Raw genomic sequence first — 17,358 nt, 5'->3', positions numbered from 1 at the left:
CATTTAACATACAATTTCTTTGTGAACTAAATGTATATGAATAACTATATTTGAACTTGATGGACAATTAGATGATGGGTTTGTTATATAGTAATATACTGAAATTTATACAATCTGAAAATATATTCAAATATAAATCTTTAAATGTTAGTTTGAGAATGTGACTGAAAATAATTCATTTACATTTTTAAACTTCCTGTATAACACACAATCGACCCACAATACTGGAAATCTACATTGAACATACATTGACATATACGTATATTTCAATTGCACCATAAAACTCTCAAAGCCTGATAGAACCATCACCCTTTGTACATTTTATAATACCTTTGTTGCATTAGTGTACCTGGGGGGGGGGGGGCACAGGGGGCAGACTGCCCCCCCCCTGACGAGCCACAAGTGGAAAGCTCCTTTGAACTTGAAGACCCTTTTTTTTTTGCTTGTCAAATTTTTTCTGGTATGAAATCGTTTATCTATGAAATTTTCAGTGTTATGCTTATTGGATTTTTCTCTTTTTATTCAAATCAAATTTTTGCTGGGGTTGACTTGTCCTTGAAGACATGGGGTGACACAAAAGCCAATGACATATAGGTCTCAACATTATTGTAGGGGTAAGGGGCATTTCTTTGTTACAAGGGACAGTAAAATGTGGACCATTGAAACACTGATGAAAATTTAGCAGAAATTAAAACAAGTTGGCGCACATTGTCTTGTATTTTATAGATTAACTCATGACACCATTCAACAATATCATAACTCATGATGTAATAATGAAACCATTATTACATCATATCACTTAGCTCATGAAATTATAAGGGCATGGTGTCATGAGTTTGTGCACCTTTGGATTGCTTTGAGACTTGGAAGCATATAGTGCACATTTATTAACATAAGTGAGGTGATGTGCCTTGCCTTATCTGAATGCTTTGATACGGTAATTGTTCCTTAATTTTGTTTCATATCTTTACTCAGGAATCACTAACAGCCATGAGTCCAGGATATTTTTAATATAACTCAACTGAGTAAAGAGCTGACTTTAGTTTTGTCAGAAGGGCAAAACAAGTTCTAAATAGGTCATATGCTGTCACTCATCAGTGCTTGTTTATCACATGCTTGGGCAGCTCCTTGATGTGAGTAATCAGTATCTGTAATCATTGATGAAGTCATCGCCTCCATTGGAACTGTTGATGTTGCAGATGGGGTTACACCAAAGTGAGAGGAATGACTAGGTCCTGATTGAACTAATCTTGGTAGTGTTCCATTCACTGATGGGTCATTCCTATCATCATTTGGGACTTCTGGTAAAAGCCCTATGACAGTTTTTGGACGCTCCCTCCGAACAGGCAGCACATGGACCTGCTCATTGTCCCCATGACTATGCCAAATCATGCAATCTGCAACACTTGATCTGAAGGCTGGGGCAGAGGTTATCCTTGATCTACGTAACCTAGTCACTGATTGAACAGGATTCTCATGGACTGAAGCAATCTTTGGATTGATGAAGCTCATAGTTTTTTGATCTGGTACTTGATCTTGATCTACTGTTCCTGTGTTCATGTTGGTATTGATCATTCTATTTGGTTGAGAATGCCTGTGTGTCAGCTGATAGGTAGTAGATAGTGGTTCAAGCTCATCCTCGGCAGTCTTCTTGTCAATGTAAGGTGTATTGAGCAAAGGCCTTCGGTTTGGGTCAGGGGGAGGCCGAGGGGCCCTGACACTAGGTACTAAGATCTGTGGGACACGAGATGGATCATCACTCTTGAAGGTCTCTCTGTAGCTTGAAACTTTGGGGCCTGCCTCCTCTAATTCTTTCTTGTGTGGCACCCATGCAATAAAGTCAGGGATGAATTTTGTCTTATAATTTGACTGCACTTTCCTTTTTCCAAGGTTCTGGAAGCAAATACAGAAAGAAAGAGAGCTCAAGGTTAAACATATTAAAATAAGAAAGTTTTAGTTGGTAAGAATGCAAGACTTAATGGGAGGTCAAATCCCAGCCAAGTCATAACAAGTATGGTGCCTTGTATATTCAAGCCAGATGCATGACAGATTTTTGTAGAGGAGAACGATAAAAAAAAATTTCAGGGCCTGCTGGCAAGTCAGATGATAAATCACATTCTTTTTTCTCTTTTTTTTTGTCTCGCCTGAATGAAGTTCGGTAGAGACCTAGTGATCACTTTTCCTGTTGGTCTGTTAGCTGGTAGTCTGTTCAAAATATTAAAGTTTTTGTTCAACTCTCTCTCTTATTTCTTTATTTCTGCATCAATTAAGTTCATACATGGTACATATGATCCTTGGGTAATACCACACATGTGTCCATGAGGTGATGGGTCAAAGGTAATCTAGGGGTCAAAAGGTCAAATGATATGAGGTCAGTCTGTTCCAAAAATTTTGGCAATTTTATAGGTAATTATTAGATTGCTGTCATAACTTTCAAAGTTTATAGATATAGTGTAAATATGGGTAATCAAGTATCACTGGCAAGTTTTAGGTCACATGATCAAGGTCAAATGTCAATGAATGTAGTATTGTATAATTTCATGAATGGTGTTTTTTGTGAATAATTATTTTATAGTAGTTTTTAAAGTCAGCACTGCTGCTATATTGAATCGCGTGATGCAGGTGAGACAGAGGTGTGCCACTTGTTACAATATATAGCTCATGGTATTTACTAAGAAAATGTTATTACCTCAAAAGGAAGTAATTATACTATTCTTTGTGTCATAAATGCAATAGAATAAAGTTTATTCTAAACACATACTAACATTTTGAATCCACTGATTCTCCGCAACACCATTTAACACTGATATACATCTATATATATATAATTAAAAATAGATCACTCTTCAGTTGAATCTATCTACACACACACATATATGTATATGTGTGTGTATATATATACACACACACTATGTATACACACAGGGTTTAGTAAATGCAGTAGAAATAAAATTGTATATATGTATATATATATATATATATATATATTTATATGAATTCAATTTTACTCTGATCATAATAAACATGGTTAAAATCCTCATAGAAATTTATTCACTTTGACTGTAACTTAGAGTGATAAAAGCTAAAAGGAGCTTGAAATATTATGCCATTCTAGATTTGTTGAAGACTTACCCCTTGAAAACTGTCTACAGTGTTGAGAAAGGAAAATCGATTGTCATGATGAGAGAAGTGATGGGTGCTTGGACGATCCTGAGATTTAAGAAAAATTATTTGTACTAATTAATAAACTTATTACAATAATGATGTTTAAGTATAAGTAATTTCAAAAATTATTTCATTCATTCATTGAAAATTACAAGAAATGTGGACAACATTGAAATTCATTGTATCTATCCATAGTAATTTATGCCAAAAAAAGAGAATGACAGATGGCACATATCAATAGTTCCTTTAAGTTAGACATAATATATGCCCAGCACATCATGAGAAACTCTATTTTGTGAGAATAGAAGAGATACATTCATACAAAACAGGGTGTGGTTGTTTACCACAACCATATGTTTCAGAGCATTGGCTACAAGAAAATAATACTTAATAAGAAACAAACAAATAGAAGGAATGACAATCACTGGCTCAATTATTCCACTATAACCAGTTCTCATGAATATATACGATGCCTCAAATTCTGATATTCTATATGCCATCTAAACACATGGCTATAAAATGCTGTATTTGTCATGCTATACATACTGTAATTGTTCACATCTGACAAAAATATATATGTTTTTTATACACTTAGAGATTTTAATTCATTATTCACTACTCATATATAAAGGCAGAATATTATCAAAACTATGTAATACACATACTTATTTGCTAGCGTGAAACTGTGCCTTCTAACTTTTATTAAAAATTAAAAATGCGGAAAATAAAATGATCACATAATGCTGCAATAAACAATGAATTTAAAAACAAAAGTTGAAGCTTGAGACATACTTACAGTGATCATATCATGGAACTTCTGAGGTGGGGATGGTTTTGCTTGCTGTCTGTATTGATTGATGAAGTCATTCCGATGCTTGCTTCGGAAATGGCCATAGTATCCAGTTGAATGCTTTAAGGGATGAAATTTATAAATGATATATTAATTATTTTTTAACCAATAAATCATTTACATAAGTTGACTTTATATCTAAGGGAAGATATTTTCATTTGAAAGAATATTACTCATGTATGTTGAGGCAGCGTAGCATGTTTCGGATAAGATTGTAGATCTCAACGTGAGGGCGGGTTCGAGTCATGCCGAAACGCATGGGGCATGGGGGGCACATGCCCCCCCCCCCCCCCCCGATTGGCTGCCACCCAAAAAAATAAAATGGGGAAATGGAGGAAAAGAGGGAGAAAAGAAGAGAAACAATGTGGGAAAGAAGAAATTATTGGTCATTATAATTGTTATGTTATATTACATAAACATTTTCCCGTAACTTTATGAAGCATAGTTTGCTTGGGGCCTATGTCTTCATTGTTCCTGGTGCTTGCATTGTCTGTTAAACAAAATATGTAGTCCTGTTACTAAAACCTCCCGTTTTCAAGTCAATATACACCAAATATATTTCCTTGTTCTTTTCGAGTTATTTTTTTTTAATGAAGTGACATATGCTTCTTTTTCATGACTACACCCTGTAGACAAAGAGGTAATGCATTAAAGTTCAAACAAAGTCTTTTTCCAAGGTTTGCATTGAAAATGAGGGGAATACTTGAAAATAAACTTTGTTTGGATCTACAACGCATTACCTCTGTCTTTTTATCTCATCAGTGTCCAACACGTGGAATGTAATAACGTTTTATATATATATATATATATATATATATATATATATATATATATATATATATATATATATATATATATATATATATATACATATATATATATATACATATACATATATATATATATATATATATATATATATATACATATATATATACATATATATATCTCTAAGTTTCACGTATTGGCTTCTGTAATGGTAACAAAATATGCTGAAGATAATGCTTTTAATGCCAATATAGTTTTTATTCTTTACTCAAATTTTCGATGGTCCTCCGTCTTCTTCAGGAGTATATACAATGTGTGGTAGAGAGCGCATCCTCAGACAAACTATATATATATATATATATATATATATATATATATATATATATATATATATATATATATAAAATATAAGACAAACTGTTATTTCCCTACATTATATATACATGTATGGTAATTTGGCCTATATATAATGGCTTCATACAGTGATAATTTAACAGATCCGAAAGTGAATGCTATTTGTCATCACTATATGAGCAAAATAACAAAAGAAAAGTCCAAGAAAATTACCTAGTAAAGTGATATTTTCTTTGACTTTTTTGATTAATTTATTCACTATTGTTTATTTCATTATTTTGACGTGTGTGTAGGCATATATATATATATATTATCAATTACTGAAGACAACATGAATTCAGTCGATACATAATTATGTAGCATGCATACAATATCTTCAATTAACTTACCCAACTTCCTTGACTATTTGCTGTTCTATCTCTTTGCCCACCCATTTCCTTGGCAATACTCAATATCTTGTCACAAATTCTTTAAAATGTAGTCCAATTTAACAGCTTTATAAAAATCACGAATAGTGATAACACGTCGTTTGTTCTGCGATAGCGATGTTTGCGTCTCTGTTATTGCCGCAACATGGACTCTGTCTCGTTTCTAAGGTCACGGCTTGGTAAACTTCCTGAAAGGCAGGTGGTTGTCTTGCAAATCTACATATTCATGAGGAAGACCCCCAGGCATGCCAGGGGATAAGGATCCTTTGGTACTTTTGGGAGGTTTCAAAACCAAATTCACACTTTATTGCATTGTAAACATTAGTCTTCCCGCTTTTTTTTTGCCAGAAGCTCGATTTTATAGAATTTAGTGAAATACCGGGCTGTACTCTCAAACAGTAGAAAATACTAGTAATGATTGCATCCAATCAGTGACAAAGTACAACGATCGATCGATCGTATTATGATCGACGGATCGCCGGCCGGCCGGACGCAAAACTAGTCGTACGGTACGTACCACGTACGCGTACGGCTGCTGTCGCGGGTAAATTTGAATGTTACAAATAAATGAAATAGGCCTACAATTTTACAACAGCTGAGTAAGTATCATTTTGAATCGTTTTACTTTTAGCTCAGTATGGTGTGTGAGAGCGATCCTTCAAAATATTAGTGATTGATTGAATATATGACCAACACTGTAGCGGTATTGAATGGCAGTTTTAAACTTGATTCGGCCGACCCGGCCCACGTCGGTCGTCTGCATCTGCACTACCCAGGGAGCGCCGGCTCGCTTAGCGGCCCGGCGCCCCGGTGGGGTCACTCAGCCGCAGAGGGGGACACGTATGACCGTTACCACAAATGCAAGTGACCCCCTATTGCAGTCCATTTCAAGGACATTTTGTGAAATCAACCCCCCTATTTTCACGCAAAACAAGGACAAAATTGTGGTAAAATGGTACCTTGAATTGAAACACCCTTTAATTATGATATTGTAAGGACATTTTGGCCTTATCGTCATCCAAGTCACTGGGGACAAACTTGAGACACACCTCAAATATCAGCAATCTTTCAATAGAATCCACGGTTGGAAGATTTTCAAAAGAAATCTATTGTTCGCGATGCGAAACGGTGCGAAACTTCTCACTGAGCGGGGACTTCCTTCCACCACACGTTTTCCCATTGACACAATAACAACTGACTCGGACACTTTTTCAAACGACAAAAATAGTCTCTTTCTTTTCACTCTTGTGGCAGTATATTCTTCCAAGTTGATGAAACAATGATCAAAACACTAAATAAGACAAATTTAATAACACTAAAAACACTATTTAACTGTCTAAATACTCCTCGTGATCGGAGTCCCCTTCCCGTGTTGAGTTCGTCTAATTTCCCATAGGAGGGGACTTGGATAACGAGGAGTACTATTAGTCGTTATCCAAGTCCCCTCCTATGGGAAATAGGACGAACTCAACACGGGAAGGGGACTCCGATCACGAGGAGTATTTAGACAGTTAAATAGTGTTTTTAATGTGATTTTCATTGATTTTAATGATTCTTATTATCGAAAATATTCATTAATCATGTCTATTAAACTGTCTAAAAGTGGCAGAGTGGTTTTGAAGAGAAGGGAAATGAGGGGTAGATGAATATCAACGGGTTAATTGCCGTTTTGTATTTTTAGGAGAGGGGACTTGGATCACGAGTAATAGTACTCCTCGTTATCCAAGTCCCCTCCTATGGGAAATTGGACGAACTTAACACGGGAAGGGGACTCCGATCACGAGGAGTATTTAGACAGTTAAATAGTGTTTTTAATGTGATTTTCATTGATTTTAATGATTCTTATTATCGAAAATATTCATTAATCATGTCTATTAAACTGTCTAAAAGTGGCAGAGTGGTTTTGAAGAGGAGGGAAATGAGGGGTAGATGAATATCAACGGGTTAATTGCCGTTTTGTATTTTAGGAGAGGGGACTTGGATCACGAGTAATAGTACTCCTCGTTATCCAAGTCCCCTCCTATGGGAAATTGGACGAACTTAACACGGGAAGGGGACTTGGATCACGAGGAGTATTTAGACAGTTAAATAGTGTTTTTAAAGTGATTTTCATTGATTTTAATGATTCTTATTATCGAAAATATTCATTAATCATGTCTATTAAACTGTCTAAAAGTGGCAGAGTGGTTTTGAAGAGGAGGGAAATGAGGGGTAGATGAATATCAACGGGTTAATTGCCGTTTTGTATTTTTAGGAGAGGGGACTTGGATCACGAGTAATAGTACTCCTCGTTATCCAAGTCCCCTCCTATGGGAAATTGGACGAACTTAACACGGGAAGGGGACTTGGATCACGAGGAGTATTTAGACAGTTTAATAGTGTTTTTAATGTGATTTTCATTTATTTTAATGATTCTTATTATCGAAAATATTCATTAATCATGTCTATTAAACTGTCTAAAAGTGGCAGAGTGGTTTTGAAGAGGAGGGAAATGAGGGGTAGATGAATTTCAACGGGTTAATTGCCGTTTTGTATTTTTTAGGAGAGGGGACTTGGATCACGAGGAGTAGTATATACTGTTTTAATTCAATTCTTTAGACAATTAAATAGTGTCTTTAATGTGATTTTCATTGATTTTAATGATTCTTATTATCGAAAATATTTATTAATCATCTCTAGGAAACTGTCTAAAAGTGGCAGAGTGGTTTTGAAGAGGAGGGAAATGAGGGGTAGATGAATATCAACGGGTTAATTGCCGTTTTGTATTTTTAGGAGAGGGGACTTGGATCACGAGGAGTAGTATATACTGTTTTAATTCAATTCTTTAGACAGTTAAATAGTGTCTTTAATGTGATTTTCATTGATTTTAATGATTCTTATTATCGAAAATATTTATTAATCATCTCTAGGAAACTGTCTAAAAGTGGCAGAGTGGTTTTGAAGAGGAGGGAAATGAGGGGTAGATGAATATCAACGGGTTAATTGCCGTTTTGTATTTTTAGGAGAGGGGACTTGGATCACGAGGAGTAGTATATACTGTTTTAATTCAATTCTTTAGACAGTTAAATAGTGTCTTTAATGTGATTTTCATTGATTTCAATGATTCTTATTATCGAAAATATTTATTAATCATCTCTAGGAAACTGTCTAAAAGTGGCAGAGTGGTTTTGAAGAGGAGGGAAATGAGGGGTAGATATATCAACGGGTTAATTGCCGTTTTGTATTTTTAGGAGAGGGGACTTGGATCACGAGGAGTAGTATATACTGTTTTAATTCAATTCTTTAGACAGTCAAATAGTGTCTTTAATGTGATTTTCATTGATTTTAATGATTCTTATTATCGAAAATATTTATTAATCATCTCTAGGAAACTGTCTAAAAGTGGCAGAGTGGTTTTGAAGAGGAGGGAAATGAGGGGTAGATGAATATCAACGGTTTAATTGCCGTTTTGAATTTTTAGGAGAGGGGACTTGGATCACGAGGAGTAGTATATATACTGTTTTAATTCAATTCTATTGATCTTAATAATTCATCATCGAAAATAGGAAACAAGTGACACAGTGGTTTAATTCGGATGAAGAGGGACTTGAATCACGAGGAGTAATTATAGACCGACATTCTAATTACGAGTTACGAAATAAAGCAATGGAGACAGTTAAGAGAGAGATATGCATTTTGATTTATTTAGTAAAATCGTGATAGACGAAATAAAGCATAATCATGACAAACATAATGAGATTTATTCATAGTATAATTAAAAAGTACGACGAAATAAAGCCTATATATACTGAAAAGAAGTAGATGCAATTTTGATTTATTTAGTAAATTAGGGATAAACGAAATAAAGCAATGTCTGCAGAAGAGGGATACTCGGGACCGATTTATAAGTTAGTAAAAATGTAAACGAAATAAAGCAAATTTCATAGTGTGGGAAACATAAGAAGATGAATATACTCTTGATTTATGTATATGAAAAGTACTAATTTACGAAATAAAGCAATGGAGATTGAAAAGATGATTCAATCCTGATTTATTTAGTAAATTAGGAATCAACGAAATAAAGCAATTGAGACTGTTCGAGGGATATACTCGGGGCCGATTTATTTAGTAAAAATGTAAACGAAATAAAGCAAATTTCATAGTGTGGGAAACATAAGAAGATGAATATAATCTTGATTTATGTATATGAAAAGTACTAATTTACAAAATAAAGCAATGGAGATTGAAAAGATGATTCAATCCTGATTTATTTAGTAAATTAGGAATCAACGAAATAAAGCTATTGAGACTGTTCGAGGGATATACTCGGGGCCGATTTATTTAGTAAAAATGTAAACGTAATAGAGCAAATTTCATAGTGTGGGAAACATAAGAAGATGAATATAATCTTGATTTATGTATATGAAAAGTACTAATTTACAAAATAAAGCAATGGAGATTGAAAAGATGATTCAATCCTGATTTATTTAGTAAATTAGGAATCAACGAAATAAAGCTATTGAGACTGTTCGAGGGATATACTTGGGGCCGATTTTAGTAAAAATGAAAACGAAATAAAGCAAATTTCATAGTGTGGGAAACATAAAAAGATGAATATAATCATGATTTATTTATATGAAAAGTATAATTTACCAACTAAAGCAACAGAGATTGAAAAGAAGTATATAGATGCAATTCGATCTGATTTATAACGCCAATAAAGTGAAGATAGACCAAAAATTGTAGAGCGCGCGTACGCGGCGCTCTACAATCTTTGGTGGAGACTGAAAAGAGACAAGTCACACACAACTACGATGGAGGTTGGTAGAAACAGGTAGGACATGTTTTACGTTGTGAAAAATTGTCCGTGGATCCGAGTCACCGGGGACTTGGATCACGATAATGCCGATATTTTTGCCCATTTTGCAAATGCAAATTTAGGCCTATACACCCCTAGGCCCTATTTCAAATTAATTATTTACCGTATCAAGGACATGGCATTTACACCCTTTCCTCATTAGAGGAAATTGCAACACATGTGTCAGAGTGCTCAGTCCTTAAACTTGACCAAGAGCCATGTCATACTGATACAATAATCCAAAAGAACTTTATTTTTCTTGAAAAATAAGAAAAGTAGAATTCTTTGTAAAAATGAATGTACCTAGACTAGCCAGTTGTCCATATGGCCATGCGTTTTAAGTTGGGCCCGCAAATAGGTGTACTGTTATCGTTACATTTGTACGACAAGCACAGAAACAATTAATGGTATAAAACTTGAAATACATGGGTATATTTGGTATCATATTAAAGGGAATCTTATACCAATTAGGCCTACTTAAAAGAAAAAGAAATACTTGAGATTACTTCGTTTACCAGTAATTAGCAATTATGTAACATCAATTGGCCATTTTTGCATGGTGATAGACGAGGGGAGCATGACGAGGGGAGCATAAATTTTCATTTCATTAAGAAACTAAATGTGTAACATCACAGTACCTAAATATGTAATAGTTTTTGGGCTCACTAGCTTATTCTTCAATCATAAGTGGGTCAAATTTGAACTTTTAATTTTAAAGGGTACCTAATTAAGCTAATTAGTATAATTAATTGATGTAAAACATGAAATTAACATGATTGAAATTGTGACTGTCTGATGTATAGGAAATGAGGAGAAATAAAATACAGTTGTGGGTTACACCTTGAATAAAATTTAGAAGCTGCATAAATTTCAAAAAGAAAAGCACAAACTAATTAAAGGCTTCAGAGACAAATCAATCTATTGTTTTAATAATTATGACCTCATGGTTTCAATATTGACAGCGTAGACTGATAGTGATAACTTTGTGTCAGAATCTTCAGATTACTATGCCTTTTATGGTAACATAATATATATAAATACACCTTTTATGCAATTTCAATTAATGAAAACTTGTTTGTTGCAATAAAGTCCTCATCTGATTCTATTTACTTTTTTCTTAATGTTACATCACACTGCTTAGATATAAATCAGTAAATGACACATATTTGGTTGGCACAAAAGTGTTCAGAGAATATTTTTCCAAATTATGAAAAAAACTACTTGAGAATGAAACTGGTACAAAGATTAAACTAAACAGAGGCAAATGTACCCATAGAAATATGTTCTGTGCATTGACATTCAATTGACCCAGTACCAAGAGACCATGTCCTGCAGAATGTTGAGCAAGAGGATATATTTAAAATATAACACTCTGAAATAGCATAAAGTATTTTTGCCAAGTGTCTGGATTTATTTATAACTTGTCAGTTGTTTTTGTTGACACTAATTTTAAATAAGCTTAAGCAGTAATGAGAACTTTTCATTGTGCATTCACATTTTTCCTATATTTACATGTATATGTTAAACCTGACTCTCAGTTGTCAACCTGTGGTCCAACGGTCTTTGAGCCAAGAGGTGACAAATCCCACAATTTGAGTCAAATGAAATCATTTTTTATTCATAATAACCACAGTAAATATATTATAATATACTGGTTAGTGTTTGCAAGTGTATTTATGCAACTTAAGGCAAGACTAATTAACCAATTAATAGTTTAGGGGTAAATCAAGCATTGATACATATTTACCTGCAAAAATTGTGATGTGAAATTTGGTCTTAAAAGATGATTGCGCCCAGTTATTTTGGTAGAGTTATCCCCAACAAGTTATATATCACTGGAAAGGTCTCACTCTAAAGAGTTGAAATATGCATGTTATTTCCCTATAGGGTGTAAAGTTTATCTGATTCTCAGATTTATTGGGAAGTATGTTTTTTTCGCAGTTTTCCACATATTTTGACCTTTAACTTTTTATGACATTACCCTATGCCTTTTCTGATTGCATTTTTGAATTCCTCAGACAATTTCCTGTCAGAATATATATACTTTTATGGGTAAAGGATGTCAAACATAAGGGTCAATCCATGTCAAATCAACCAATGCTTGTCACCCGACCCTCTTCGATTTTCTTTAAACTCGCACCAAATGTTGCCCCAAGTGTCTGACGGAAAAATCTGAAATATTTTGCCCCAAGGTCAAATGGTTGCTAAGATACGGCCTCCCATAGCAACCAATGCGCACACAACAAAATTATTTTAAATAAAATTGCCTATTTTTTATTGACTACTGCAGCAAAGTTTGATTGATTACAGTCTTCATTTTAAGTAAATTGGAAGAACTTTTTGGTCTAAACATGCAGAGTATACTGTAGCGCGGACCTGTCAACCGGATTTCGCACACGAGGTCACCGAAAATGGCGTTAAGCATCCGTGTCAATGATTTCAGAAGCATGTTTGGAGGCTCATAAATCCAAAACTAAATTAGCTTAGAACCAAATATTATGCACACTTATGGACTTTCAGATACTCAACAGAATTACAAAAAATTGACCCAAGAGTATGTGTCGTTTTCCTGTAGGGCGCCCTCAAAGTTGGATTTTTTTCAAAAGATGCCAAGTTCAAGGTCACGGATCACCTCCCGTCCCATCGAGGAGGGGGACCAATTTCTGTGTTTTGATAGACATTTACCCATATTTTCAAGTGTTACTTGAGAAATTTTGCTACCGGAATGTGAAGGGGCTGATTTGCGCACTCCAAAATGGTCGTAAATACCCTAAAATTGATGTTAATGACACATACATGCTTTTCAACACTTTTCAAATTGTGATAACTCAAAGATGAAGAGCCCAAAGACATTGATCTCTTCTGTGATGATAGTCTGTAATTAGTATTAAAAGGATATATCTTCAAAAATAGTTTGTATTGTTGGTAATGACCTTGAAAACACACCTAAAATTCAATAAAAACAGTAAATTGGCTAATTTTCCAGAATCAAAAGGCATTCAAATGTTGTTTACATTGACTTTCAAATGGGTGTCATTTCAAGACAAAGAGTGAGATTAAGCTAAAACTTGAAAGACATGTTCAACTTTTGGTCTACTTTGAGCAACATAAAATATTTGAACTAAAAACCATATCATTTGACCTTGAAATTATTCCAAACATAGCTATTTGTTGCTTCATAAGTAGCATATTCAAATCACGCGTGTACATTGTACTTTGCAACACATTTCAAAATGGATTTTCTCATAGAGAGAATACCTGATCAGGCTGATATTTACAGTATAAGTAGTCTGTAATGGGTTCTTGGAGGATCTACAGATTAAGTACCTATTCTCTCATGACAATGACCTTGAAAATACAGCTGAAAATCATAAAAATCAATATATCATACAATTCTCATTAATAATCAAGTGTTTTTATCCACTTTTAATTGTGTGTTATTCCATCTTAGATTGTGAGTTCATGCTGATAATTGCAAATCATGTTCCACTTTTGGTCTACTTTAAGCTACATGAAATATTTGAGATCAAAACCATATCATTTGACCTTGAAATTATTCCAAATATAGCTATTTGTTGCTTTATAAGTAGCATATTCAAATCGCACGTGTACATTGTACTTTGCAACACATTTCAAAATGGATTTTCTCATAGAGAGAATACATGATCAGGCTGATATATGCAGTATTAGTAGTCTGTAATGAGTACTTGGAAAATCTACAGTTTAGGTAACTATTCTATCAAGACATGAGTGGGTTAAAAACACTTGATTACTAATGAAAATTGTATGATATATTGATTTTCATGATTATCAGCTGTATTTTCAAGGTCATTGTCATGAGAGAATAGGTACTTAATCTGTAGATCCTCCAAGAACCCATTACAGACTACTTATACTGCAAATATCAGCCTGATCAGGTATTCTCTCTATGAGAAAATCCATTTTGAAATGTGTTGCAAAGTACAATGTACACGCGCGATTTGAATATGCTACTTATGAAGCAACAAATAGCTATATTTGGAATAATTTCAAGGTCAAATGATATGGTTTTGATCTCAAATATTTCATGTAGCTTAAAGTAGACCAAAAGTGGAACATGATTTGCAATTATCAGCATGGACTCACAATCTAAAATGAAATAACACACAAGTAAAAGTGGATAAAAACACTTAATTATTAATGAAAATTGTATGATTTATTGATTTTCATGATTTTCAGCTGTATTTTCAAGGTCATTGTCATGAGAGAATAGGTACTTAATCTGTAGATCCTCCAAGAACCCATTACAGACTACTTATACTGCAAATATCAGCCTGATCAGGTATTCTCTCTATAAGAAAATCCATTTTGAAATGTGTTGCAAAGTACAATGTACACGCGTGATATGAATATGCTACTTATGAAGCAACAAATAGCTATATTTGGAATAATTTCAAGGTCAAATGATGTGGTTTTGAGTTCAAATATTATATGTTGCTTAAAGTAGACCAAAAGTTGAACATGTCCTCCAAGTTTTGGCTTAAGCTCACCCTTTGTATTGAAATGACACTCATTTGAAAGTCAATGTACACACCATTTGAATGCCATTTGATTCTGGAAAATTAGCCAATTTACTGTTTTTATTGAATTTTAGGTGTGTTTTCAAGGTCATTACCAACAATACAAACTATTTTTGAAGATATATCCTTTTAATACTAATTACAGACTATCATCACAGAAGAGATCAATGTCTTTGGGCTCTTCATCTTTGAGTTATCACAATTTGAAAAGTGTTAAAAAGCATGTATGTGTCATTAGCATCAATTTTAGGGTGTTTATGACCATTTTGGAATGCGCAAATCAGCCCCTTAACATTCCGGTAGCAAAATTTCTCAATAACACTTGAAAATATGGGTAAATGTCTATCAAAACACAGAAATTGGTCCCCCTCCTCGATGGGACGGGAGGTGATCCGTGACCTTGAACTTGGCATCTTTTGAAAAAAATCCAACTTTGAGGGCGCCCTACAGGAAAACGACACATACTCTTGGGTCAATTTTTTGTAATTCTGTTGAGCATCTGAAAGTCCATAAATGTGCATAATATTTGGTTCTAAGCTAATTTAGTTTTGGATTTATGAGCCTCCAAACATGCTTCTGAAATCATTGACACAGATGCTTAACGCCATTTTCGGTGACCTCGTGTGCGAAATCCGGTTGACAGGTCCGCGCTACAGTATACTCTGCATGTTTAGACCAAAAAGTTCTTCCAATTTACTTAGAATGAAGACTGTAATCAATCAAACTTTGCTGCAGTAGTCCATCAAACATAGCCAATTTTATTTAAAATAATTTTGTTGTGTGCGCATTGGTTGCTATGGGAGGCCGTATCTTAGCAACCATTTGACCTTGGGGCAAAATATTTCAGATTTTTCCGTCAGACACTTGGGGCAACATTTGGTGCGAGTTTAAAGAAAATCGAAGAGGGTCGGGTGACAAATTGTCTGAAAATTGGTTGATTTGACGTGGATTCACCCATAAGAAAAAAATACAATTGTATAAGATGGTGCGATTTTCGAGGAAAATTTGAGTTGTAATGGAAATGGGCCCAACTCAAAACACATGGCCATATAATAAAGATACAGAGCATGATGCGCGCGCCCTTTGCGGCTGGTGACTCGGCGACGGATTTTAATTCCTGTAATTGTTCTCCCCTTTTTCCTGACCCCTATTTCCATCAGATCGAGGACGGTGAGCACCCCTATTTTCACTACTTCGAGGAGTGTTCTGTCCGCGGACGTTCCGTGAAATTGACCCCTTTTCCTGCGATTTTGGTAACGGTCATGCGGTCCCCAAGTCATATTGAGTGACCCCACCGGGGCCGGCGCCCAGGAGCTCACCGTGTATTTACCCATACTCACGGGACAAGGGTAGATTATGGTCAAAATATCTAGCAAGATAAATTATGAAAACAGAAATTATGCACTTACCACGATTATATGGATGAAGGTCTAACGTGTGGTAGTTTTCCTGACATCTGGGCACAGACTGGAACCTCGGGCTCAAAAAACGAAAAGTTCTCTCCTAGTCCTAGGCCTACCCCCGTTTCGATCGGCCATTTTGTTACAATTCATAACATAAAATGGCCGATCGAGACTGGGTTAGTGAGCGCCGGGCTCATTACTAACCTGGCATGTTGTGTGAGTGCGCTGGGCTAACCTTAGTCTAGATTCACGCTAACTCAGGGAGCGCCGGCCCACGTAGCGGGCCCGCGCCCAGGAGCTCACCGTGTATTTACCCATACTCACGGGACAAGGGTAGATTATGGTCAAAATATCTAGCAAGATAAATTATGAAAACAGAAATTATGCATTAACAACGATTATATGGATGAAGGTCTAACGAGTGGCAGTTTTTCTGACATCTGGGCACAGACTGGAACCTCAAAAAATGAAAAGTTCTCTCCTACCTCCGTTTCGATCGGCCATTTTGTTACAATTCATAACAAAAATGGCCTATCAAGACGGGAGTAGAAGGAGAGAACTTTTCGTTTTTTGAGGTTCCAGTCTGTGCCCAGATGTCAGAAAAACTGCCACTCGTTTGACCATCATCCATAATAATAATCATGGTAAGTGCATAATATCTGTTTTCATAATTTATCTTGGTAGATATTTTGACCATAATCTACCCTTGTCCCGTGAGTATGGTCAATTACACGGTAAGCTCCTGGGCTCCCGCCCGCTATGAGGGTGGGAGTTCCCTGGGTTAGATTCACGCTATCGTTAGCTGGCAGCCGTCTGTTTCAAGGAGTTTCTTAACATTTTAAAGTTTTATTTTATTACGAGGTTATTTTATTTCTCCTCGTACACAGACAGCTCGGCTATCGTAATCGTGCAGCCACCATGTCCATGGCATTATTTGGGGGTCAATGCATCGATTTGTCATTTTTGTCTTCATTTCATAAAAAATATACGTGTA

At 35.1% G+C, this 17,358-nt stretch overlaps 2 protein-coding genes across 4 annotated transcripts in view; one reads left to right on the top strand and one right to left on the bottom strand.

Moving 5' to 3' along the window:
* Nucleotides 1-548: 548 nt before the first annotated feature.
* LOC121410089 lies at nucleotides 549-5,739 on the bottom strand. The gene is made up of 4 exons (XM_041601955.1): nucleotides 5,527-5,739; nucleotides 3,962-4,075; nucleotides 3,133-3,210; nucleotides 549-1,893 (listed from the first exon to the last, which is right to left on the bottom strand). Exons 1-4 carry the CDS (start codon nucleotides 5,569-5,571, stop codon nucleotides 1,078-1,080), a joined length of 1,053 nt encoding a protein of 350 aa, XP_041457889.1. The 5' UTR covers nucleotides 5,572-5,739; the 3' UTR covers nucleotides 549-1,077.
* Nucleotides 5,740-6,056: 317 nt separating this feature from the next.
* Nucleotides 6,057-17,358, top strand: part of LOC121410088 — a 43,868-nt gene continuing 32,566 nt past the window's right edge. For 2 of the 3 annotated variants that reach the window (XM_041601953.1, XM_041601952.1), the window contains exon 1: nucleotides 6,057-6,164. The gene's annotated coding sequence lies outside the window, so the exon portion shown is untranslated. The remainder of the gene's footprint in view (nucleotides 6,165-17,358) is intronic. The other variant, XM_041601951.1, reaches the window with a different exon arrangement.

The sequence above is a fragment of the Lytechinus variegatus genome, chromosome 3 (assembly GCF_018143015.1).
Source record: "Lytechinus variegatus isolate NC3 chromosome 3, Lvar_3.0, whole genome shotgun sequence".
NCBI lineage: Eukaryota > Metazoa > Echinodermata > Echinoidea > Temnopleuroida > Toxopneustidae > Lytechinus > Lytechinus variegatus.
The sequence above is the reverse complement of the archived record's forward strand: the minus strand, read 5'-3'. Positions and strand labels throughout refer to the sequence as shown.

Bases quoted from the DNA above. Each gene is read 5' to 3' on its own strand.
- LOC121410089 (XM_041601955.1), bottom strand. From the start codon at position 5,571: ATGGGTGGGCAAAGAGATAGAACAGCAAATAGTCAAGGAAGTTGG. The intron at 4,076-5,526 runs GTAAGTTAATTG...CATCCCTTAAAG, and splicing joins CAAATAGTCAAGGAAGTTGG to CATTCAACTGGATACTATGG. The intron at 1,894-3,132 runs GTAAGTCTTCAA...ATTTGCTTCCAG, and splicing joins CTGTAGACAGTTTTCAAGGG to AACCTTGGAAAAAGGAAAGT.